Source organism: Melanotaenia boesemani, chromosome 8 (assembly GCF_017639745.1).
Source record: "Melanotaenia boesemani isolate fMelBoe1 chromosome 8, fMelBoe1.pri, whole genome shotgun sequence".
In the NCBI taxonomy this organism is placed as follows: Eukaryota; Metazoa; Chordata; class Actinopteri; order Atheriniformes; family Melanotaeniidae; genus Melanotaenia; species Melanotaenia boesemani.
In genome coordinates this window covers 5803195-5829098 of record NC_055689.1, presented here as the reverse complement: position 1 = coordinate 5829098, position 25904 = coordinate 5803195, and the positions used below count along the sequence as shown (strand labels likewise).

General features: G+C 41.0%; 2 protein-coding genes across 2 annotated transcripts; one reads left to right on the top strand and one right to left on the bottom strand.

The window, feature by feature from the left end:
• Positions 1-1101: 1101 nt before the first annotated feature.
• On the top strand, positions 1102-13990 carry dipk1aa (divergent protein kinase domain 1Aa). Its single transcript, XM_041992367.1, has 6 exons — positions 1102-1422; positions 5515-5649; positions 6190-6297; positions 6387-6563; positions 7587-7718; positions 7822-13990. Exons 1-6 carry the CDS (start codon positions 1369-1371, stop codon positions 8500-8502), a joined length of 1287 nt encoding a protein of 428 aa, XP_041848301.1. The 5' UTR covers positions 1102-1368; the 3' UTR covers positions 8503-13990.
• A 4888-nt stretch (positions 13991-18878) lies between these two features.
• On the bottom strand, positions 18879-23062 carry rpl5a (ribosomal protein L5a). The gene is made up of 8 exons (XM_041993218.1): positions 22949-23062; positions 22545-22614; positions 22319-22434; positions 22108-22242; positions 21818-22020; positions 19550-19727; positions 19177-19265; positions 18879-19037 (listed from the first exon to the last, which is right to left on the bottom strand). Exons 1-8 carry the CDS (start codon positions 22949-22951, stop codon positions 18935-18937), a joined length of 897 nt encoding a protein of 298 aa, XP_041849152.1. The 5' UTR covers positions 22952-23062; the 3' UTR covers positions 18879-18934.
• Positions 23063-25904: the final 2842 nt, after the last annotated feature.

The window sequence follows — 25904 nt, the reverse complement described above, 5'->3', positions numbered from 1 at the left end:
CTTTCCAAGTCGGATATCCAACTTCATGGGGTGTTCCTGTTGCATTTTCGCTGCGAAACTGGGAAAATCCGACTTCGGAGTACAAATCGAACGTTCTAAGACGTGGGTGCCAAAACCAAAATGTGTAAAAGCACCTGTGGTACAAGTCAGGTATAGTTAGGCAGTTACACAAGGATCTGGATTTAAATGGAAGTGCATCTGGGAAAAGTGCTGAAATTAGTGAATGCTGAAATACTAAATAAGGAGCCAGTTCCCCGAATATTTGAAAAGAACTAGACTTCCCCTTTTTTTCTTTTTTTTAACCATTTGGTAATGATAGACAGGGCATGTACAGGCAGAATATCCCCTCAGTCACAGAGGGTTTTCCATAAAGTTCGACTACTGGTTAACGTTCACTAATTTTACCGGAAGTTCTAATTAATCTAATGGCGCCTCACACACTGGTACAGGTTTATCTACAAAGGACTTATTGGTCTCCTTCCTTCTTATTTGAGCGTGTATCTTCACAGGACTGAAGGTCATTATCATCTGCGCTCTCAGGAGGTCTACACACTAACTGTTCCTAGTGTTAGAACAAAGACGGGAAAAATGTCTTTCCAATATTGTGCACCAACAGATTGGAATTTTTTACAGAGAGCTCTTAAAATTCAAACACTTGTGTCAATGCCTCATTTTAATTCTTTTCTTGATGACCTAGAAATGCAGTCAATGATATGTCGCTGTTTTTAACCAGGTTTCTGCACTGTATGAAATGTATGAAATTGTATGAAATGTGTGTGTTGGAGCCTCTTGGCCAGGACTCCCTTGAAAAAGAGACCTTTCGAGTCTCAATGGGACTTTCCTGGTTTAAAAAAAAATCTGAAAGGTAAGACGGAAGTGATCTTTGTCGTGGTCGAGAAATTGATCTTTTGTAATATCTTTATAGCTCAATAACTACGCAATATTATTCTTAATAAAGTAACTGTTCAAGAAGATTATCTGTGGTACAACTCAGTCCGCTTTGACGCCATTTTTATGAATTTAATCTGCAACCTGAAAACTCGAAAAACGTTTCATTGGAAGATCAGCAAGTTGCGCATGCGCCCTGATCGGACTTTGCCCCCCTCTAGCTTGGGGTTTGTTGGTTTTCTTGAAAGTCAGCAGCTGCAGCAGAAAGCAGAGGTGCAAGGAAAAGTGTAATATCAGGATTATTCACGCGGACTAGACAGATCTTCAGGACGGAGCCGTGGATGATAATAAGGCTGAAACCGGGAAAATATGGGGTCATCTTTTTTGTGCCACTCAGCTGATGGTGAAGACGCTTCCTCTTGTATGTTTTGGATGATTTCCGACGGCCAGGTCCGCGTATTGACATGATCTATTTTAGTGATGGCGAAGGGTCTGTTTCCACGGGCCTGGGTGAAGAAGTCTTTCTACTTTCAGGTAAGGCTTCTATGTTTTAGAGGAATTTGCTGTGAGAAACGGATTGTAGTTAACTAAGAATGAAACGACCCTGTTGGTGTAACGCTGTCACATCAGGTTGACAGCTGGTCAGTAAACACGGCCAGCCGTCACGTCTGGCGGGTCTGATGGTTAATGTGCTCTTTCAAAATACCTGATGAACGTGAACGCGGTGGAAATAGAAGGTTTGGTCGCCTGTCTGCTGACAGAGCAAATTACAGGCCTGCATCTCAAGATGAAAGCAGAACATTGGTGATCCGGTGGTCCATGCCAGGACCTACAAACCCGAGAGGGTTCTGTGTTAAGACCAAAGGTTTTAGAAGTAGAACTCGGGCCTCCCCAAGGGGCTCCACACAGTTTCGATGGAGGCTCGTTGAATGAAAGTGAGGAAATATTCCTTTCGTTATTAAAAGAATAGCTTAAACATGTGTTCTGTGGTTTAAGAGCTCAGATAGAGCAGTTTTCTCAGCCAGACACACCATAGGACAGATTCATGTTTAAGGAATTAAGAAATACATTTACAAATCCCTCCAAAACATTAATAGATGTCTGTCTGAGGAGAGCTGTTTTATAAATGAGAAACTGAGACTTTCATTTATATTGTCCAGTTGTTTCATTCCATTCAGTTGCCTACTTCCAGCAACTTGTGGAGGAGGATGAGGGTTGTATTTGCTCTGGAGAACAGTAAATTCAACAGAACCTACATTCTGTTCATTTGCACTATTCCACTGAATTTTATATACTTTTTTGTACTTATATTTTTGTTTTTTATGATTACATTTTATTTAATACTTGTAAATATTTTAAAAGGCACAATTTTAAGGAGAAGCTGCTCAATATTTGTTCTTGTACAACAATGATAATAAAGGTGATTCTGATTCTTCTAGTACTTCTTAATTTTTTCTAAATAGTATAGATTAATTCTGTAAGTCTAAACAGACAAGCTGATTTTACAAGGTATAAAATACAAGTAAATTTCACTAGCTAGAAAATACACATCTAAAAGTACAAAACATTTGTCCAACTGACTTGTATTTTCAGACTTGCAGAATAAATCTGTATTTAGATTTACACGTTTAATATGAAGATACAAGCTACAAAAGATGTGAACAAGTTACAAAACATGTGTTGCTATATTAGCGCTATAATAATGCAAAGAACAAAATCTACTGAAAAGCTCTTGTTCTTTTTTATTTACACACAAGAATATGTTTGTAGATGTGCAGCACACAGATCCAAAGGTCTGTTCTAAGTTACAAGTCCACAGGGTCATCTGGATAACTTTGTTGTTTTTTCTCCCCCATTTTGAGACTTCTTATATTTAGATACATATGCACTGCACATACAAAATCTGCTTAACTGATGCAGTAAAGTTCAACAAGCCATGTGAAACTTTGTATGTGTAAGAATTTAATGAGCCTGCAGTCGTCACCCATCTTCTATTCACCCAGCTGATTCTGCGAATTTCAGAAGTGGGACAAGACAATGGGCCTGGCTACAGGACGCTGTCAAAGCAAGTAGCTGTGATACTGCAGGTCTTTCATCGGTCCTGGACTATAAGAAGTCAATAGTTAATGAGGGTAACTGAATCTAACTGCAGTCAGGTGGTGACCCTTCAGTTTGCATTGTGGTTTTGGTGGCTTTTAACTTGCAGTACCTTCATGTATTCAGTCGTTTATGACACTTTAATATCATAAATAGTTGAGACGATCTAATTATTTATAGTTTAAAGAGACCCCACACATCCACGTGAGGACGGGGTAGCGTAAAGGACCATAGGAATTAACAAAGGATTAAACTCTTTGCTGTTTTGGTTCCACTTCTTTCACTCAGACATTGAGTCACGTTCATTTCTGAGATGCATGACCAGACACTCAGCGTGCACATGTGACTCCAAGACCTGCTTTTATCCTGATCTGTGTTCTCATCCGACCATGTTGTCTGGATTCTGTGCAGAAAACATTCTCTTATCTGTCTGTTCGTATCTTCACCACAAATGCTGACATGAAGAACAGACACAAAATCTGAAAAAAGAAATGTGTAAATAACAGAAATACATGAATCAATTAACTATTAATTGGTTTTAAAATTCAAGAATTAAAATAAGAAAAAGAAACTTAAAACCTGGAAGCATCTTTCTAATACTGGGTTGGACCCTGTTTTTCCTTCAGAACTGCTTTAATTCTTGGTGTCATAGATTGAACAAGGTGGTGAAAACCTTCCTCAGAGGTTTTCTCCATATTGACATGACAGCATCACACAGTTGCTGCAGGTTTGTCGGCTGCATCCATGATGAGAATCTCCCGTTCCACCACATCCCAAAGCTGCTCTACTGGACTGAGATCTGGTGGCTGTGGAGGCCGTTGGAGTCCAGTAAACTCATTGTCATGTTCTAGAAAGCAGGTGGAGGTGATCTGAGCCACCATCTACAGTGAATAATATCTTTAAAAGATTCAGAGGATCAGGAGGAATCTCTGTATGCACGAAACAAGGCTAAAGGTCTAAACTGGACAGTGGTGATCCTGGGGCCCTCAGGCAGCACTGCATGAAAAACAAACATGATTCAAGAACTTTATTTGTTATGCCACAGGTCTGGGTACTTCAGACAGTACAACCACATAAGTATAATGATAAAATAAATAATATAAGAATAAATAAAAGAAAAATAAAAGTGTAAATAATAAATAATATAAATACAACATAAAGGTCATTAAAATTGTATAAAAGACATAATAGTGTATTGCACATGTCAAGTTGTACTTATTTATTGCACATAGGAGGCTGTGGCAGCAGGAGTATCTGTGTGGTGGGTAGCATGATCACTAGGACCCTCCACAGTTCAGCAGTCTGTTTCTGTGCTGGAAAGTACTGCATGAACTCAGGAAGACTTCCAGAAATCACTGTTTGTGAACACAGTTCACCCTGAAATCCACAAATGCACGTTAAAGCTCCATCATGCAGACAAGAAGCCAGATGTGAACAGGATCCAGAAACACCACCATCTTCTCTGGACCAAAGCTTACTTAAAATGGCCTGAGACGAAGTGGAAAACTGTTCTGTGGTCAGATGGATGAAAATGTGAATTTCTTTCTGAAAACCTGGACGCCGTGTCCTGCAGAGGACACAAGATGTGTTGCTGCCATCAGATCCAAATGAGCAAATTTATTCAATGAAATGGTAAAAAAGTCTTAGTTTCAACATCTGATTTGTTGGGTTTTTTTTGGGGGGGGGCGGCGTTACTCAGCAAGGTAGAGCGGTCGTCTTGTAACGCGAGGGTTGCTGGTTCGATCCCCGGCCAAGTCAAGTTCATGTCGAGGCCCCCTTGGGCAAGACACCAAACCCCTAATTGCTCCTGATGGGTCGAGGTTGAGCGCCGTCAGTGGGTGAATGTGTTTGTGAATGGGATGTATAATGTAAAGCGCTTTGGGTATCATCCCAGGTAAAGCTATATAAATACGGACCATTTACCATTTAGGATCTGCTGGGAATAAAATGTGGGTTGATGAGATTTGTAAATCATTGCCTTTTGTTTTCATTTACATTTTACCCAGTAACACAACTTTCCTGGAACTGGGGTTTTACACATGGTTATTGTTTCCCCCTGTTATTGTTCAAGCTCTGACCATTTCTTTGTAATATCAGTTACCGTTCTGTTGCTCAGCCCAGCCTTCCCCATCATCATCACCATGGAGATTAAGTCATTATGTAGATTTTTAGAAACAACGGGACATGTGTTAAGGGAGGTCTTGTAAACCGAGTGAATCCTGTGACTCAATTAGATTTGTTTTAACCAGCTATAACCAACACCACGTTTCACTCTGGAACAACTGGACCTTTACTTTCTAACTGATTCATAGCATAATTGTCATATTGTTGCACACAATAACTAACCAGACAGCCAATGCCCTGTCATGGGACACCTCATGATGTTTCCATAGTAACCCATAATTTAATCAGGGTTCAGTGTCTCTTTCAGTGCAGGTTAATATTCTTAGTGTGACTTTGTTCGTGTTCAGATTTTCATGATCCTGATGAGTTCTGTCTTTCTTTTTCTCCTCTGTCACTCCATCACAGGCTCGGATCTCTTTTGTGAGGGTGAAGTACCTGTTCCTCACATGGCTGACTGTGTTGGTGGGCAGCTGGGTGATCTACGTGCAATACTCCGCCTACACAGAACTGTGCAGAGGACATGAGTGCAAGAAAGCCATTGTGAGTGTTTGCAAATAATATGTCAGAATAAATAACTGTGTTGTCCCTTGAAACTCTGCTGGATCTCCGGTGCCTGTGAGGCTTCTGCTTATATTGTCATCAGTGTCTGAAGAACGGTGGAAGTTTTCTGGGCATTTATATCCCGTCCAGGAGATTTACAATCCAGCCACAAATTGCAGTGTTTATTCAGAGACTCTATATGGTAAAGCCACATAAAAGGTTTCATGATAACACCATTATTTATCACATTTTCATAATAAAAAAAGATCACTATCACTATTATGTTGCTAGGAGACCAGTACTACAAAGCAGGATTAACATACCTACGATAGCGCTCCTTTACCTGGGTTGACATTGGCAATCTTGATAAGTGGCATTACGAAACTGGTTATCAACTCAGTAATTCAACCCAGGGTTTCCCATCTCGCTCCAGTTTTACAAAAAAAAAAAAAACAGGCACACCACAAATAGCAATAAAAGGGCTTTGAGTTTAAAGGCTTGATGCTTAATGAAGGTTATATTTCTTTATTATTTCCCAAGTGTGATAAATACAGGCGAGGGATCATCGATGGCTCAGCCTGCAGCAGTCTCTGTGACAAAGAAACACTCTACATGGGGAGATGTCTGTCAACGCTACCAAACAACCAGGTAAGAGGAAGGTCTGTTTTATGTTCATCTTCAGTCATAACTATTATTTGTGTTGTTACATGTTTTTTTGGCATTTCACTGTTTACCAGGTGTACACAGGAGGCTGGGGGGATCATAGTGGGATCATCCGCTGTAAGCTGGGGGAGGTTGTTCACTACGAGCTGGGCGAGGAGCCGGAGCCCCGGAGAGAAGCCCCCGTCTTCGACAAGCCGACCAGAGGCACCTCAGTGGAGAAGTTTAAAGAGATGGTGTTCAATCACATCAAGGTTGAGTAACATGAAACCGAGTCAGAAAAGTTTACAACCCCAATTCAGAAGAAAGTTTAGATACTGTTTAAAATGTAAATAAAAACAATACAATGATTTGTAAATCTCATCTACTCATACTTTATTCCCAGTAGAACATTAACATATAAGATAACATATCAGGTGCTGAAACTGAGACATTCATGGGTAAAATGAGATGATTGTGAATCTGATAGCAGCAACACGTCTTTATAAAGTAGTTCCAGGGTGATGTTAACATTGTGTAGCTTCTCCTCTTCTTTTAACATCTGTCTGTAAACATCTGGGGGGTGAGGAGACCAGTTGCTGGAGTTTTAGGAGAGGAATGTTGTTCCATTCTGGTCTGATGCAGGATTCTAGCTGCTCCACAGTCCTGGAACTTGGTTGCTGGATTTTTGGTTTCATAATGCTCCAAAGTTGTTTCTGGTCATTATGTATGTGTTGTGATTCATTGGCCACTCTGTTTGTGTCATATCTGTCCCTGATTGACACCTACAGATCCTTAAAACTTGGTTCGTTGAAAGGACTAGATGTTAGGATTTCTAGTAGTTGCACCATTCTTGTCGGAGGGCTGCTATAAGGCTTCACTGACGGGACACATTGTCGGTTATGTACTTCAGTATTAGAGGGTGTTTCGGCCATTAATCACAATACATCCTCTGCTGAGGCAGGCCCACCAGATTGTTTCCTGCTTCCATGATGTTTCGGTGAAAGGTCTGGACTGCAGGCAGGCCAGTTCAGCAGCCGGATTCTTCTGTGGTTCATGTGGTTCATTCTGAAATCTGCAAGGCCTTCCCTGTAAGAGACGTTGTCTGGACAGGAGCAGATGTTGCTCTAAAACCTCCATGTTGTTTATGTTCTATTGGCAATAAAATATAAGTTGACAAGATTAGGAAATCATTGTATTCTAGTTTTATTTACATTTTAAACACAGTTCCAACTTTTTTAAATTAAGGGTTGTTAGTATTGATGGACTAAAGCCTAAATTGTCTAATTGTCCCCCAGTCCAAGCTTGGAGAGCAGGCGAACCTTGCAAACCTTGTCGCCCAGGTGCTGTCTGTCGCCGATGGCAACAGAGATGGACGCGTGTCACTGCCAGAAGCCCGCTCCACATGGGCCCTCCTGCAAATGGACGAGGTATCTGCTTACTTTTTTGTAGTCCTCATACATGGTTTATCTGTCAGCAGCGAAAAGTCTGTCTGTAGCTGCAGTGAAACAGATTTCTCCTCTCTTCAACGAGGTGCTGTTCGGCCTGCTGCTCCAGGACCGTGGACACACTCCGCGTTTCCTCGGCTACTGTGGAGACCTGTACATGACAGAGCGCATCCCCTACGGGCCTCTGTATGGCTTCTCATTGCCTTGGCCTTTTGTTTCCTGGGTGCCCAGTGGTGTGCAGCGCACCATGGATCAGTGGTTCACCCCCTCCTGGCCTCGCAAAGCTAAGATCTCCATGGGCCTGCTGGAGCTTGTGGAGGACATCTTCCACGGGACCTACGGCAGCTTTCTGATCTGCGACCTCGCGGCAACGCAGTTTGGCTATACCGACCGCCATGAGCTCCGCCTGACCAGCACCCAGGCGGTGGTTCCCGAAGATGAGTTCAGACGCACCATGCGAGTGCTGAAGTGCAACACGGATACCGACTGCGTGTACGGGGTGGACTGCCACACATCATGTAACCTGTCGGAAAAACGGTGCAGGGAGGAGCCAGCCCAGCCAAACCTGGCGAAGGCATGTGGTACACTGAAGGATTACCTCCTGCGTGGGGCCCCGTCGGATATCAGAGAGGAACTGGAGAGGCAGCTGTACGCCTGTATGGCGCTCAGAGGTGATGCTGGACAGATGGACATGGAGCACTCGCTTATCCTAAACAACCTGAAAGCTCTTCTGTGGAGACAAATCTCACACACCAAGGACTCATGACAGTGAAAGGATGTTCCTCTGAAATCATGCCAATCAGTTCTTCAGGTAGAACTGAGTTAAAAATAAAAAGATGCTGTGATTTATGAGTAGCATATTTTATTAAGTAACCTCTATCAACTTCCGAAGGTCAAAGTGATGGACCTACCTCCTCCATTCCATTTCTATAGTTTGGGGCTTGGAAACCACTTGAGTGCTTTGATAAGACTTAAAACGAATGATCACATGTTACCTTCAGGCAAACTTAAAAAATGGTTCATGGAAACACATCGTAATGTTCACCACAGTTGAATGTTATGACAGAAATCTTAGAAAAACTATGTCCTGCTATTGGTCCTAATTGCTGTTTTTGCCACAAAAACATGTCGATTTTTGCTGGATGTAATGGTTTATTGATGAGTTTATTCCATTCAGGGCCCTCATTTATCAACTGTACTTATTCACAGGTTTATACCTTAGAACATTTTCATGTACCAACATAGAAACTAAAACTAGAACTGCACGATATTAGGAAAACATGTGAAAGTTGCAATGACAATGTGATTTGTGATAAAGAAAATATGTCACTTTGATGTTTTCGCACGGAGAGTTCCACTCGCTGAACTCCCATTCACGTCTGCTAACTTGTTTAGCTTTTCCTTCACTTAATGTAAATAGGGTTGTTTTATCTGACGCTAGATTTTGAGAACGCTTTGTAAATCTCCTTGTGGTTGTACAGCAGCTGGCAGCAGAGATTTGCTGTGTTTCCTCTGGCAGTTACTAGGGGGGGTATTGCCCCATTTTGCCAAAATCGTTTTTATTTGATTGACAACAGCCTGATTTGATTTGATTTTGATTCAGTCCAGTTCTGTATGAATTCATTTAAAGATATTTATGTAATACCAGTTTTTCTTGAATGTTAAAGACATTCTCAGATAGCTGTTTTTATAAACACTGAGCTCGTTTATATGACCATCAAAATCTGATTTCTGGGAGTAATCAGATTACTGTAATAATCTGATCTGACAGGTCTACATGCACTTCAGAAATACAGTATTTGAAACATCATTGTCTACATTTACCAGTCATCGGATTTTCGTGAGAGGTAATATGCAATATGTATATCTTGCTGGCTAATATCATGATAAAGGTCAATTTTCTGATATATTTTTTAGCCCTAACTGACACTGTGCATAAATGTAAGGACAGCTCTAGAGTCTAGTGGTAGACCAGGCAATCTGGTGTTGCAACAATCTCAACATCCACATGTCTTCTTTATCTCCTCAAAATAGGATTTACTCAGTATTTGCTTGAAATAGATGTGTTGTCATAACATACATGAGGTGTTCGTGACAGACTTACCATCACCAGTCTGACATTATGAGAGTTTTGTAAACAGGGAGCGCACCTCAAAGAGCACTTATCCGCTTCCTAGAGGAGATCCTGTTGGTTTATGCAGCGACTTTTGGGGCTTCTGTTGCAGTAAGATACTAACTGCAGAACTGTTCGTAGATTTGGTCACAGACGTGGTAGGAGACGCATTTCCCAACCGTCACTGAGCTGGATTATGTTATCCGTGTTGGGTGCTGTTATTTTCATGGATCCAACAAAATTCCGTTTGTAACGGTGCTGAGAAAGTTTGCATCAAAGTAGGGACATAAAGCTTGATAACGGTACAATATTGTATCCAGTCAGTGGAAAATGATTCAGTGTTTGCAAATATCACAAAGTCTGCTATGATACAATTTGGATTCGACTGGATCAGGATCCAACAGTCATACGAAACAATATCACATGTTGATTTAAAGCCTCCCTAATGAGCTTTGGCAAATTTTCACACTTTGGGGCCTCTAACAATGGCTCATTCAGCATCCGTCTTCATCCTGTCTCTTCTCTGAGATCTCTCCAGCCAGTTAGAGTCAGTCTGATATTGACTCTTCTTTTATCACTTGTGCTGTCTCTTGTTCTCTTACTTTTCCTCTTTAGTGTCTTTGGTGAATCAGCCATGATTCATGTTCAAAACAGCCAGTGTTGATATCCAGTTGCTGGTGTGTGGCATTTTGCTATAAAACAAAACTTAGCTGTAACATGATGCTCCAGGCTGAAACTCAAAGTTGTGCAGGGCAGTTTCTTAGCCTCAGGACTTCCTGCAGGGCAATAACGTCGTCAGGAATGTACATAATGAATGTCACTGTCCAATCACAACCAAGCAGTAATGCATTTTTAAGCCATAAAGTTACATAATTCTACTTTAACAAAATCTCTTCTGATTAAATCACAAAAAGTAGCTAATGTGAAGTGGAGAATATGAAGAATCGTCCATGTTCAGCAGCTTCTGGACAGTCAGTTCCAGATCAGTCCCCAGAACTGGGTCAGTTTTTTCAGTTTCTCTAAGTCTCTGTTTCTGGTTCTGCTGCCCCATCAGATGCAAATCAAATTGAACTCTCCTCCACAGACTGATAGATGATATGAAACATCATGGTGCAGACACTGGAGGAGCTCAGCTTCCTCCAGATGTCTGAAAAGAGTCTGCTCTGTCCCTTCTGCTAGATGCTTCTGGGTTGGATTTCCAGTTTAGTCTGATGAACTCCAAGGTATCTGTATTCCTCCACTACCTCCACCTCTTCTCCCTGGATGTAAACAGGGTTTTGTTTAGTACTTTTGCTTCTAAAATCAACAACTCTTTTTGTTCTTTTTGTTTGTTTCTCTGGTCTCCCACAACTGCAGAGTAATCAAGAGTATTTCTGCAGATGACAGGAAGTCTGAGGTGTACAGTGTGAAGAAAAATGGTGAGAGTACAGTCCCTTGTGGTGCTCCAGTGCTGCTGACCACCATCTGAGACACACAAGCTTTCAGTCTAACAAACTGGTCTGTTAGGTGGTCATAAATCCAGGTGGTTGTGGAGGTATCCACCTGGAATTTATGGGACTATAAAGAGATGCTTTGTTAGCATATACAGATAATTGAGGGTGTTTTTAAATCCCATTAATGCATGATGATGGTGATTGAATGACTGGCACATGTTTGATAAATACTCATATTTCTTCTGTACTTTCTAATGTTTCGTTTTGCTTCAGATGAATTGTAAAACATTTTCTACAGAAGGTTGATAAATGAGGGCCCTTCGTTACAAACTAGTGACCAAACACTCTCACTATAAGTGTAATTAAAACCTAGTTTTGTTGTTTTGAAAAAGCATAACAAAATCAGGAAATTTCCTTTTTAAAGAGTAATGCTGACAGTATTAATTCTTTTAAAACAAATTCACTGAAAGGACCAAAACCAACAGTGCACTAATTTGCTTCTTCTTTTTTATTTCTTTTCCTTTTTACTACAGTCCCTGAACTCAACGGTGCCAAATTATAGAAGCATTTAAAAAGACTAAATAATTTCCTACAACAGCTGCACTTGGCAGTAAATTTGGTTTTTTGGTATTTTTGTGGGAATGCTTAAAGAAAAACAGATTATTAAAGAAATCCAACTTAAACATGTTCAGATTAGTGACACTTTACAGGAAAAAAAACAACTTTTGAAATTACTAAAGCTTCCTTCAGACTCTAGGGGGTACAGTTGAATAAACAGAAATATTTATTGCCTTGATTATTTTATTTAACCTCAACTAAATATATTAAAGAAAAATGGTGAGGGTGGGGGTTTGTAAGGTTTTAGGAAAAGGATTCAACCACACTAGAAAGCTGTGGTGTGTGATTCTTCAAACTTCTACTTCACCCAATGTGTTCTTATGTCATGTTTCAGAGCTTATATTAGAAATATGAGGTCGTACCTTTAAAACACTAATTTATACAATGGCTGACGATTGAGGAATCCCAATTAGCACAGCCATGAAAAAAATGAGATGTTGCTTTGAATGTTGGTGATGCAAAGAATTGTATGAAAGCAATTTGTTCTCATGCTAAAAGGTAAAGGAAGCGACCGATTTGGGATCACAGCTGATAACTTCCTGGTCACTGCAGTGGAGAAAACTAAAAATGATGTAGAATGAACTCTTTGGAATTCCAAAATGGTGGTCCCATTTTCACACATCCAAATGAGGATCAGCTTCAAGGTGGACGGTGAAGTCATGCGTACTGTGTATCATTTTTTTTTATCACTTTACTGGGCATTTCCAGCTCATCACATCTCTGCTGCATTAATGACACAATGAAATTAATGTTCTTCACTTTGTGAATGTTAGCTGCTCGTATATCTCACTGAGAAGAGAATCTGCACTATTGTGTAATAATTATTATGGGTTTTACATCAGAGTGCTATAGATGAAGTTATTTGATGAATGTTTGCCCCATGATAACATTCAATGCTGTACAAAGTATTTTCCATCATCCTCTTCCATGTGTTGCTGGAATGAACTTAGCTGACATCTTGTCTCCTTCAAAGACTTAAATGTAGACAGACACGATCTCCACAAGCATGTCAAGCTTCTGGTCGCTGCTGCCGTTTTGAAAATGTATAAAATGTTTACTGAATGAAGAAACCAGCATGACTTTGCACAATTAAATGGTGCACCTCCTCACTGGAAACTTGTGCAATCTTTTTGAAGACTAAGATTTAAGAGGATTAAAGATTATTACAGGAAATCAAATATACTTCACTCATCCCTGTGGGAAATTGGAAATACAGTATGTGAAGTATATATACACATATATACTGTAATATATATGACATATACTCATATACAGTATATGTATACATACACTTGTTATATATATGTATGTATGTGTATATATATATATATTAATGTGTATATATGTACGTGTATATGTATATATATATATATATTAATGTGTATATATGTATGTGTATATATATATATATGTGTGTGTGTATATATATATATATATATACACATACATACACACATAGTATCTCACAAACATGAGTGCACCCTTCAAATTTCAGCAACCATTTTATTCTGAGTCAGTGTACATCTTGTATAGCAGTTTGTACTTTTACTGTATTACTCAAGACACAGCCAGTTTTGTAAATAGCTGGCAACACGAGTATACTCAAGTGATACATGTACATGTTCAACTATGAACAGCCACCTGTTTTATTCATCAAGTGTTTACCTGCTTGACTGGACCCTTTAAATATGTTTATCAGGGATTAAAGGTGTTAAGTTTGGTGCTTTTGGTACATTTCTATTATTTTGACCACTGGATGTTCAACATGGTGCATATCAAAGATCTCTGGATTTAAGACATAGAATTGTGGCTCTCCACAAAGATGGCCTCCTAGATAAGATTGGCAACACCCTGAAACTGAACGACAGCATAGTGGCCAAGATCATGCAGCAGTTTTCCAGGACAGATTCTAGTCAGAACTGGCCTCACTTCCTGCAGCTTCAGTCTGTCATTGATTTGACCACACGCTGCACACTGCGTCATGTCGATCTGCATGGATGTCGTACCAGAAGAAAGCTTTTCCTGAAGCTGGATCACAAGAAAATCCACTGGCATCAGAAGTGGCTCTCTGGTGAGGAGTAAGATCAACATGTCTTGCCTAGTTAAGTTTGGTAGTGGGAGCATCACATCTAGGGCAGCACGAGTGCTCCCAGCATTAAGGAACCGTTCTTTTAAGAAAAATTAACTTCCAACATGTACTGTGTTATTCTGAAGCAGAATCTGATCCCCTCCCTTTGGAAATGAATGGGTTTCACAACATTTTAATGACCCCAAACAAACCATGACAACTCTCTTGCTGAGGAAGCTGCAGATGACGGAGTGGCCATATTTCCGGACCTGAACTCAGATGAGAATCTTTGGGGCATCCTCAGCAGGAAGGTGGAGGAGCACAAGGCGTCTGACATCCATCAGCTCTGGGCTGTGATGGTGGAGAAGATTCCAGTAGCAACCTGTGCAGCTCTGGTGGCTTTGCTGGATGACTATGGTGTCCACAAAAAATATTGCTGCTTTGGACACAATGTGGACAGTTTGCTGTCCATTGTACCTTCATGTTTACCCAGAGAGTTCACATGCGTTATTCTGGTAGCGGTATATATATTACCTGGTACCGCTCCAGACGCAGCCTGTGATGTCATTAACTCTGTAGTGGCCAGGCTTCAAACACAACATCCAAACGCATTTGTGGCGATCTCTGGAGATTTTAACAACATCTCCCTCTCTGCAACTCTACCAACTTTCCAACAGTTTGTCAGCTGCTCCACCAGAGAAAACAAAACGTTGGACTTATTTTATGCAAATATTAAAAATGCATACAGCTCCTTTGCCCTGCCACCTTTAGGAAGATCAGACCATAACCTAGTTCTTCTCTCCTCCTCCTACAAGCCCATCGTTCAGCAACAACCAGTCATTAGAAAGGCTATTAGAACCTGGTCTAATGAAGCTGAAGATGCTCTGAGAGGATGCTTCGAGGCTACAGACTGGAACGTCCTATGTGAACCTCATGGAGATGACATCAATGCCTTGACTGAGTGTGTGACAGATTATATTAACTTCTGTGTGGACAGCACCGTTCCAACAAGAACAGTGAGGTGCTTCCCCAATAACAAACCCTGGATCACCAGTGACCTGAAAAAGCTGCTGAACATCAAAAAGAAAGCTTTTAGGGATGGAGACAGGGAGTTATTGAAGTCCACACAAAAACAACTTAAAACACAAATGAAGAAGTGCAAGGAGGACTACAGGAAGAAGTTGGAAAGTAAGCTTCAGAAAAACAATGTGAGGGATGTGTGGTCAGGAATGAAGAAGATCACTGGCTTCGGGATAAAGGAGGATCAGACTGATGGAGGTCTGGACAGAGCGAATGAACTGAACATGTTCTTCAATAGGTTTAGCTCACCTCCTGCTTCAACCCCAACTAGCCACACACCCTCCATGAGCCCACAGCTTTCCTGTCACACCTCCACTCTGTCACCCTGCAGCTCAGTCAAGGACCTGGACACAACCTCATCTCCCTCCACATCAGGACTTCCTGAAACCTCTTCTGCCTCCACCTCCACTCTGTCTGTCTCCTGTAACCAAGTCATGCAACAACTGGTGAAACTGAACCAGAACAAGGCTGCAGGTCCAGATGGTGTCAGTCCCAGAGTTCTCAAGACCTGCTCAAAACAGCTATGTCCGATTCTCCAGCACCTGTTCAACACCAGCCTGAGTCAGAGAAGAATCCCGGTGCTGTGGAAAACATCCTGCCTTGTTCCAGTGCCTAAAAAACCACAACCAGCTGAACCAAAAGACTACAGACCAGTCGCCCTGACATCTCACGTCATGAAAGTCCTGGAGAGACTCTTACTGGCTCACCTCAGCAAGCAGGTGAACACCTTTCAGGACCCATTACAGTTTGCATACCGTAATGGGCTTGGGGTTGAAGATGTCATCATATACCTGCTTCAGAGAGCCCACTCTCATCTGGACCAGTCAGGCAGCACTTTGAGGGTCATGTTCTTTGATTTCTCAAGTGCTTTTAATACGATTCAGCCTGCTCTGCTGTGTGAGAAGCTGCAGAAATTCCAGGTGGATCCCTCCACAACCACCTGGATTTACGACTACCTCACAAACAGACCACAGTTTGTGAGACTGAAAGGTTGTGTGTCTGAGATGGTGGTCAGCTGCACTGGAACACCACAAGGGACTGTACTTTCACCATTTCTATTCACGCTGTACACCTCAGACTTCCAGTACAACTCTGAGTTCTGTCATCTGCAGAAATACTCTGATGACTCAGCAGTTGTTGGGTGTATCAGTGATGGACAAGAAGCAGAGTACAGAGAACTGGTCGGTCAGTTTGAGAAATGGTGCGGTGACAATCATCTCATCTTGAATACCAAGAAAACAAAGGAGATGATTGTTGACTTCAGGAGGAACAAGAACACACATAGAAGTGTTTCCATCATGGGAGAGGAGGTGGAGGTGGTGGAGGAATACAAGTACCTTGGAGTTCAGCTGGACAACAGACTTGAGTGGAAAAGCAACACTGAGTACATTTACAAGAAAGGTCAGAGCAGACTCTACTTCTTAAGGAAGCTGAGATCTTTTAACGTCTGCACCAAAATGTTGCAATTGTTCTACAGGTCTGTTGTTGAAAGTGCAATCAGCTTTGCAGCAATCTGCTGGGGCAGCGGCATCAGAACCAGAGACTTGAAAAGAATTAACAAACTGATCAAGAAAGCCGGTTCTGTGCTTGGAGTAACTCTGGAGCCGCTGGAGTTGATCATCAAAAAAAGAATTCTGTACAAGCTGACGAAGATAATGGAAGATCCTTCACACCCTCTACACAACGCCGTGACGAAACAACAGAGTGTGTTCAGTGGGAGGCCTGTTCAAGTCCAATGCAAGACAGAGAGATACAGAAGATCCTTCCTTCCAGCAGCTATCAGGCTGAAGAACAAAGCCCTTAATTAATTAATGGGATTGTTTAAAAAAAAAAAAAAAAAAAAAAAAAAAAAAAAAAAAATTACTACTACTACAATATTGAATTTCCCTTTGGGATTAATAAAGTATTTTTCATTCATTTTCATTCATTTCATGTTACCAGCTATTTCTACAAAACGGGCTTGTATCTAAATATATATAATTTTATTATACAATATTTAGGGGTGTGTGTATATATACAGTACAGACCAAAAGTTTGGACACACCTTCTCATTCAAAGAGTTTTCTTTATTTTCATGACTATGAACATTGTAGATTCACACTGAAGGCATCCAAACTATGAATTAACACATGTGGAAGTATAGTACATAACCAAAAAGTGTGAAACAACTGAAAATATGTCATATTCTAGGTTCTTCAAAGTAGCCACCTTTTGCTTTGATTACTGCTTTGCACACTCTTGGCATTCTCTTGATGAGCTTCAAGAGGTAGTCATCTGAAATGCTCTTCCAACAGTCTTGAAGGAGTTCCCAGAGATGCTTAGCACTTGTTGGCCCTTTTGCCTTCACTCTGCGGTCCAGCTCACCCCAAACCATCTCGATTGGGTTCAGGTCTGGTGACTGTGGAGGCCAGGTCATCTGGCGCAGCACCCCATCACTCTCCTTCCTGGTCAAATAGCCCTTACACAGCCTGGAGGTGTGTTTGGGGTCATTGTCCTGTTGAAAAATAAATGATGGTCCAACTAAATGCAAACCGGATGGAATAGCATGCCGCTGCAAGATGCTGTGGTAGCCATGCTGGTTCAGTATGCCTTCAATTCTGAATAAATCCCCAACAGTGTCACCAGCAAAGCACCCCCACACCATCACACCTCCTCCTCCATGCTTCACGGTGGGAACCAGGCATGTAGAGACCATCCGTTCACCTTTTCTGCGTCGCACAAAGACACAGTGGTTGGAACCAAAAATCTCAAATTTGGACTCATCAGACCAAAGCACAGATTTCCACTGGTCTAATGTCCATTCCTTGTGTTCTTTAGCCCAAACAAGTCTCTTCTGTTTGTTGCCTGTCCTTAGCAGTGGTTTCCTAGCAGATATTCTACCATGAAGGCCTGATTCACACAGTCTCCTCTTAACAGTTGTTCGACAGATGTGTCTGCTGCTAGAACTCTGTGTGGCATTGACCTGGTCTCTAATCTGAGCTGCTGTTAACCTGCGATTTCTGAGGCTGGTGACTCGGATGAACTTATCCTCCGCAGCAGAGGTGACTCTTGGTCTTCCTTTCCTGGGGCGGTCCGCATGTGAGCCAGTTTCTTTGTAGTGTTTGATGGTTTTTGAGACTGCACTTGGGGACACTTTCAAAGTTTTCCCAATTTTTCGGACTGACTGACCTTCATTTCTTAAAGTAATGATGGCCACTCGTTTTTCTTTACTTTGCTGCTTTTTTCTTGCCATAATACAAATTCTAACAGTCTATTCAGTAGGACTATCAGCTGTGTATCCACCTGACTTCTCCACAATGCAACTGATGGTCCCAACCCCATTTATAAGGCAAGAAATCCCACTTATTAAACCTGACAGGGCACACCTGTGAAGTGAAAACCATTTCAGATGACTACCTCTTGAAGCTCATCAAGAGAATGCCAAGAGTGTGCAAAGCAGTAATCAAAGCAAAAGGTGGCTACTTTGAAGAACCTAGAATATGACATATTTTCAGTTGTTTCACACTTTTTGGTTATGTACTATACTTCCACATGTGTTAATTCATAGTTTGGATGCCTTCAGTGTGAATCTACAATGTTCATAGTCAAGAAAACTCTTTGAATGAGAAGGTGTGTCCAAACTTTTGGTCTGTACTGTATATATATATATATATATATACACGTGTATATAGGGAGAGAGAGATATGTACACACACTCAGTAGATATAATTAAACTATGAAGAGTACACATATTCACCTTTTTCTTATCTATATAAACATACCTTTATTAGTTATATAATAAAAATACCTGGTGAAACACAAGCAGATAATTAAAAGTGAGACACACAAGCTTGAGTTTGTAATAAATTTATTAGTCTGTGATGGGTGTAGCATTGTTATGGGGCCCCTAACCGTCCCCTGCTTCTTGTTCTTGTGCTCGTAAGAAGCTGGCCTTCTTCTGGGCGATGCGGTCCTTCCTCTGAGCCAGGGATAACTTGGCGCGATTCCATCTGCAGGGAAAACAAACAAACAGCTCCATTAGCATTCAGTACATCAAAGGAGAGAACAGTTCCCAGCTTAGCATTCGGATTTTCCCAGTCACTACTCAGTGTCAGCAGCAAGCCGTTAATATCAAATCCAGAAGCTCACCTCTTCTTCTTGACGTCTTTTTTAGGTTTCTTTTCGTGTATGGGGTTCGCTCTTATGGCGGCGTGTGCTTTTTTATACATTTCTTCCACCTGAAAGCAGAAATGAAACTGTAAGAACCAAGTTTGGGTTTTTCTCTGTGTGAGATGCATCGTCTCGCTTCTCTCAGCCCCGTCTTGAAAAGGACAGCAAACATCAGCCGATGCAAATGAAGGACCAACTACATTTTGCTCAGCAGGCTGTGGATCATCATCAAGAAGCAGAACAACAAACTCATCCAACATCTGATTCACATAAACACTAAATACAGAAAGCTAGCATGAAACCACAGCTGGATGTTGTGTTGGCTGATTTCTGACGATAAAAACCATCTTACTGTGTCTGGCGTGACTCCGTTCTTGATGAAGCGAGAGAACTGTTTCTTGTAGACCTCCTCATCCTCCTCCATCAAGTAGGACATGTAGTCGGCCACGTTCATGCCCATGATGTGTTTCCGATGCACCTCCGCGTTGAACTCTTTGCTCTCTGCGTCATAACCAGGGAAGCGTTTCATACTAGAAACCACAAAATGGTAAAGAGATCAGACAACGCAGCATCTCCAACAACAAAAAACAGGAGGTGTTTGCTTCATCTTGCTTCTCTCAGCCCCGTCTTGAAAAGGACAGCAAACATCAGCCGATGCAAACGAAGGACCAACTACGTTTTGCTCAGCATTCTGTTTATCATCACCAAGAAGCAGAGGATGACGAGCAAACCAAGCTCAGCTGTGTGGCAACGAGTCCGCGACTGTCCACACAAACAGCAAAAATAAATAAATAAATCTGAATTTTAATGTCCTCAAAACTTCCCAACGTGAATGAAATAACTTCAAGTTTAGAAGGTAAATCACCAGCACAGACTCTACAGACCACCAGGGATTTCTGCAAACAACTCTGACCAAACAGCTGATTGGTTCAGTTAAATAGTTTCTGAATCTGTAGATTTCACCAGTTTTCCCCTTTTTCCACAGTTCTCAAACTGTGGTATGCGTCCTGCTGGTGGTACTCAAGCTCCCTCTGGAGGGAGACCATGACTATAACATGGACATGTCAGCAGAAACAAGTCAGAGACCGTAATGTCCACGTACAGGGAGATGATGGAGTGGGACAGTGTCGATGGGGTGTTCTGCCCACCAGTTAGACGGGAGTTGGTTCAGCAGTTTTGAAACCACCGATCTGAGACCAACTTTCCACACTACAGTACGGTAAGGATTTTAAGGCCCACCGGCGCCGTTTGGCCTGCTTTAAGTGGATGCTGTTCCACTTCTGATTACCCAACACTAAACATGTAAAATCACATGAACACTTCTCATAGGTCTTTAAAGTTTTAGTTAGGGCTCATGCAGAGAGATTCATCTGTGGAATAATGCAGTAATTAAATTTTTTCCACATTAACACAAAACTATCTCAGCAAGAGAAGCTGATTTTGGGCATCGACGCAATGAAGATAATCCACCCAAAAACACTTTATCCTCATTATTTTTGAAGATTCTGACAGTTTTCAAGCCTTTTGTTAGGGAATGATCACAGGTTGGCCCATTCGATGTTTTCGTTCTGTGTGCAGGTTGGAAAGTGTTGACACTGAGGAATCTTTGATTAATGGAGGCATTTAAAACCTGCTATTAATTGTCAAATTAGGTAATCGTTACATCCCTGCTCTAGTGTGGAGCAAAGAAGGGACCTCTAGTCTGCTTGAAAACCGGGGTTGTTGGATCACTTTCAAGCGAGCTCTGGTGCGGTTCGCTGACAGTGTGAACGCGAACGGACGCCTCATCGCAGCTTGTTTGCAGCTGTTATTAGAAACGGCTCTACAAAATAATAAAAAAAAACGGCTATAAAGAAATTTACTTTTTCTGTGTTATATTTATTACTTTTCCCCATTCTTAGACTGCTGAACAGAGGTTTCTTTTGAATGAATCATGATATATCTTATCATTTGTAGGGATCCTCTGATGAAGGGCCGTACACCATTCAGCAAAAGACCCTGAGGGATTAAGAAGTAAAAGGTTGTTTTACTGAATACTGCAGCTAAGAAACGCCTCGACATGGATACTGGATGTTCTAGATAAACAAAACTGTTAAAGATGTAAAACTGGTTAAATTCCATTTGTGCAATCTTATACATTTTTATGTGTATTTAAATTGTGAATATAGAGAAACCAGATGAAAATCCTTTAAAAAAAAAACAAAACAAAAAAAAAAAAAACCCACTTTTAAGCATTTATATCATATGATAATATCAAATGCATACCAGATTATGGAAGTTACATTTGTGCTGAGAAAATGGGTAAACATATTTACACCTAGGACATTTTCTGACAGGTTTATGGAGACAAAAGAAAAAAAAAGATGATGACAGCCCATCACAATTCCAGCACTTAAAGGGTTAAAAAGTTTAATGCAAGAAATCCTGCAAAATAAGTGAACAGCTGTTGATTAAACCAGTCTGGAAAACCTCCATCTGTCTGATCACGTTTAGACAAACAGCGACCTCGTGCTGGAAACTACACAACTGACGGCGGAGCAGTTCACCTCAAGCAATCTATTGTTTTTTTTTTGTATACAACAACAAACACAACCGAGTGTTATTTTCACACCAAACCAACCTGTGGGGGATGGCCAGTCCTCCATCGACTGCTCCTTTCAGGGCTCCAAACACCTTGTTCCCTGTTGTGGTTCTGGCCAGACCTGCATCCAGGTAACATGTGAAGGCGCCTGGCTGCCCGTCCACATTCTCTACGTTGAATTCGTCGCCTGTCACCTCCACCTGGCCCTCGTATACATTATCCATGCCAAACTTGTGCAGCAGCTACAAAAACAGGATGCAGATTTTCTGAATCAGACCTGATCTCTGACATTAAGGTCTCAGATATCTGCTTGATATTCATGTATTTACCCGACGAGCCAGTAGGAGCCCAGTGCAGTAGGCTGCAGCGTAGTTAGTGAGGCCTACAGTTATCCCATATTTGGGCAGCTCATGAGAGTAAGCAGCACACACAACATGGTCTCCTTCAATCTTTGCATAGGCGATCTGGATAAAACAGAAACACAGAAGGGATCAGATCATTTTCTACATGCAGCAGCACAGCTTTAAGAAATGCACTGACCTGGCAGCAGATATCCCTGTTGGACAACCTGACAATCATCCTGTACTTCGGAGTGTTGTACTTGTTCTTGTCCTGCACAACGAGGCGTTTACGGGCGAAGAAGTCCGTTTTCCCCTCTATAAGCAAATTATTCTATTTCAGTTGTTTATAATGTATAAGTTTAACTTTATTTGTAATTTTTAGGATTAAATTATTTGACACTGAGCACAGTAAATTTGGCAATTACCTCTCCTCCTCCTGAATTTGACTTCATATCTCTTGAAGTAGGCCTTGTTTTTCACCACTTTAACGAAACCCTGAAATGTAAAAAAGTTAAATATCAGATGCGCAACGACGAGAGGAAGGTGATAAAATATACTTTATACCGAGTCTTAATGTGTCTACGGGACTATGAACATTGTCTTTTATTCCCCTTTAACTGCTAATGTGTCCAACAAGTCAGCTGAGGTTTCATCAGCCATGACTGGCCACGCTGGAAGTCAGAAGCTCACCGGCACCAAGCAGCCAGATAACTGCAAACATCCACCGGCATCTGAGCCGGAAACCACTGGAGACGCTCCTCTGCCTTCAAACAGGTCTCAATACACTCGTGCAACCCGAAATAAATTAATATTGATATTAAATTCTCACCATTTTAAGTGAATTTTCACTCTTCTTCCTCCTCTTACCAGAAACGATCGCTGCTACTCGGAAGTCTTCCTGAACTTTCTTCCGGTGTTCGACTAAACTCAGTTTACTCAGCAAACAGCGCCCCCTACCGCCACGGAAGAGCGCAACTTTTAAAAATACATGATTGAACAAACATCATGATTGAACAATTACATACAGAAAAAAAATTCCACACAGAAATATCACTGTGAAAAATAGCTTAATTAAGGTAGAAGTGACAAAAAAGACAAAAAGAAAATGCACAATACACATCCTTAGTAGACATACTTAATCCAGTGTCACATATTCACATTCACTTTGTGAAACTGTTCGTTTTAATTGCCTTCTTATTTACTGTGGAGCATTAACAGGTATGTACATTTCACATGTCACTACCCTCACGTTTCTGTGCATCCTTCCCGTTGGCTTGGTTGCTAGGCAACGCATCCATCAGAGGGCAGGGGCAGAGTTCAGAATACACCTCTGAGTTTTGACGTCAGTTTCAGGCAACAGCAAACATGGTTATGGTTGAGGAGATCATGAAAATGTACAGTGGTGGAATGTGCAGCCATTAAGTACATCACAACCTTTCTATTGGTTGCACGTCAGCTATACTGCACAACGGTTCCCTCATAGTTTTTGGTGGTACTACTTTGCTTGCCTTGTCTGGGTATGCAACCACAAGGACCCCCAAAACAAGCCATATTACGCACGTGAAGGTCGCAGAAGACGGATGGACGGACGGCTACTACACCAACTCAAGAACCAGTAAGACTTCTTTAATCCCTAACCAATCATGGAGAGAGGAGGGTGGAGATCCACAACCAAACGTTGCATCATGTGGAAAAATACTGCTTTGACTGTCTAACCAAAGCCTGTGCAGCTATCACAGTTTCCCAAAGATAAGTCAGTTTATGGAAACTTTTTTTTTAAAGCCCAATTTGCAGGTACATTATTTGTGAAAAATAAAAAGATGGCTGCACAAAGTTTAGCATTTCCATCTGCCATCCTTAACACAAAAAGACAAAAAGATAGCACATTATAAACATTCTGCAAGTATAAAACACAATAAGATTACAATACATTATAAGTACAATGCTGATACAAACACAATTTCTGAAGAAAAAAACTACATATCTACTATTAGCAAATGCCCCTAGGGATTCCTGAATGTTTTATTTATCCATAAACCAACGTACCTTAGGGGAGCTGTGACGGTTGCGCTGGTCCTGGTCAGCTCTGTCCATAATTGGTTCAGGATTAGAGAAATTTGACTGGCTCTTGAGTAAGTATGTAAATTTTGGGACAAATGTTTGTAAATCTGACCTGCATTTTCTAATTTGCAGAATTAATATGTACTTGTAGATTTGAATTGTACTTATTTCACTCATAAATTTGTAGACTGAAGTTAAAAAACAAAACAAAAACAAAACATGTGTACAAGTTAAAAACTTATGTCCCCATTCCAGCTCCATACATTCTTTGATTGTGGCGCTGTACCGAGAAAGTTCTGGTCAGGAGTCTGTTTATGTTCTGTGAATTTGAAAGTTTTCCAGGGGTAGAAGAAGCTGGATGAAGTGGAATCGGTCTTTTAAAATGTCTTTTGCCCAGTTTTCTGTTCAATAAAATATTGAACAACTGTCCAAAATGTCTTACTATACCAGATCTGATCAAATAAATAAGAAAGGTTAAGTTTCTTTAATGTTTTTTGAACTGGTTTCACAGTACGGAGAGTTTTTTTTCTTAAGTAAAATTTTCTTTAGCCAAATCTGATCCTAGTGTAAGTTTCCAAACAAAGAAGACCAAAATAATCTCCCAAAAGGCAGTTACCTCCTAGAAAAAAAATGAATCAGTTTATTGGTGCATATTTTTATTGATGACATCAACTTTACTGATCAGTATGCCGCTGTTAAGTGGGTCACTAATTGGTTTATCAGCTATTGTTCCTCAGAGAAGTAGCACACTGACTGGCAAAGCACAGAGCATGCTCAGGAAGGGTACAGAAAGGTTAAACTTTGGGTACCATTTTCCACCCAACTCTTAAATTAAAATGATTTATTCTTATAAAGAATAATTTTATAGTAACTTTTCCTTTTGAAATGACATTTTAAGAAGAATTTATGTCCACACATCAAATTAAAAATATGTTTGTGAAAAGTGTTCCAAATGGTTTATTTTCCATTTAATAATTTGGTTGAACATCTCACTTAAAATGAGCAAAGGAAACGTTCCTGCAGCGACAACCCAACAGAGGGCAGCATTCATCCGGACAGAATCGTTCACGCACCCTCCACAACTCTGATTTACTCCATTTTTAAAATTTTCCTTGTCTGTTTATTCTTTTGTTGTTTGGTAATATAATAATAATGATGCTGCACCTTTTAATGTGGCCACATGCACAACTTTACACAGTACAATGTACAATGAAATGTGTTTTCAAACCAGTGAAGAAACAACAGAATAAAGATAAAACACATGCAAGAGACAAATATAAAAATATGAAATATACAAACAAAGCAAAGGGGAGTAGTTTTTGTGTAGAGTTTGCAAATATTGTGCAACTTTGCAGGACTTTAGCTGTGATGCTGATTTAGTAGGTAAGTGACCTGTAAGAAGAAATTCTTCTTCATCCTCTCAGTCTTTGCTCTCAGGCAGTGGGAACGCCGGCCTGAGAGTAGAGGCAAGAAGAGAGAGGGTCTGGCGTGGCTGTTTGAGGACTCTTCAACCTGCAATGTTCTGTATAAATGTCCTGCAGGGAGGGTGGTTCCACTCAGCAGAACAGACCACCCTTTTGAGGGCCAGGATGTCTTGGCTGGTGCAGCTTCCCAGTCAGTCAGTGATGCTCCTTCACAAGATACTCTCAGTGGTGCATGTGTAAAAGTTCCTGAGCATCTTGAGTGGGGGCTTAAAGTCTCTCAGTCATCTGAGGAGGTACGGA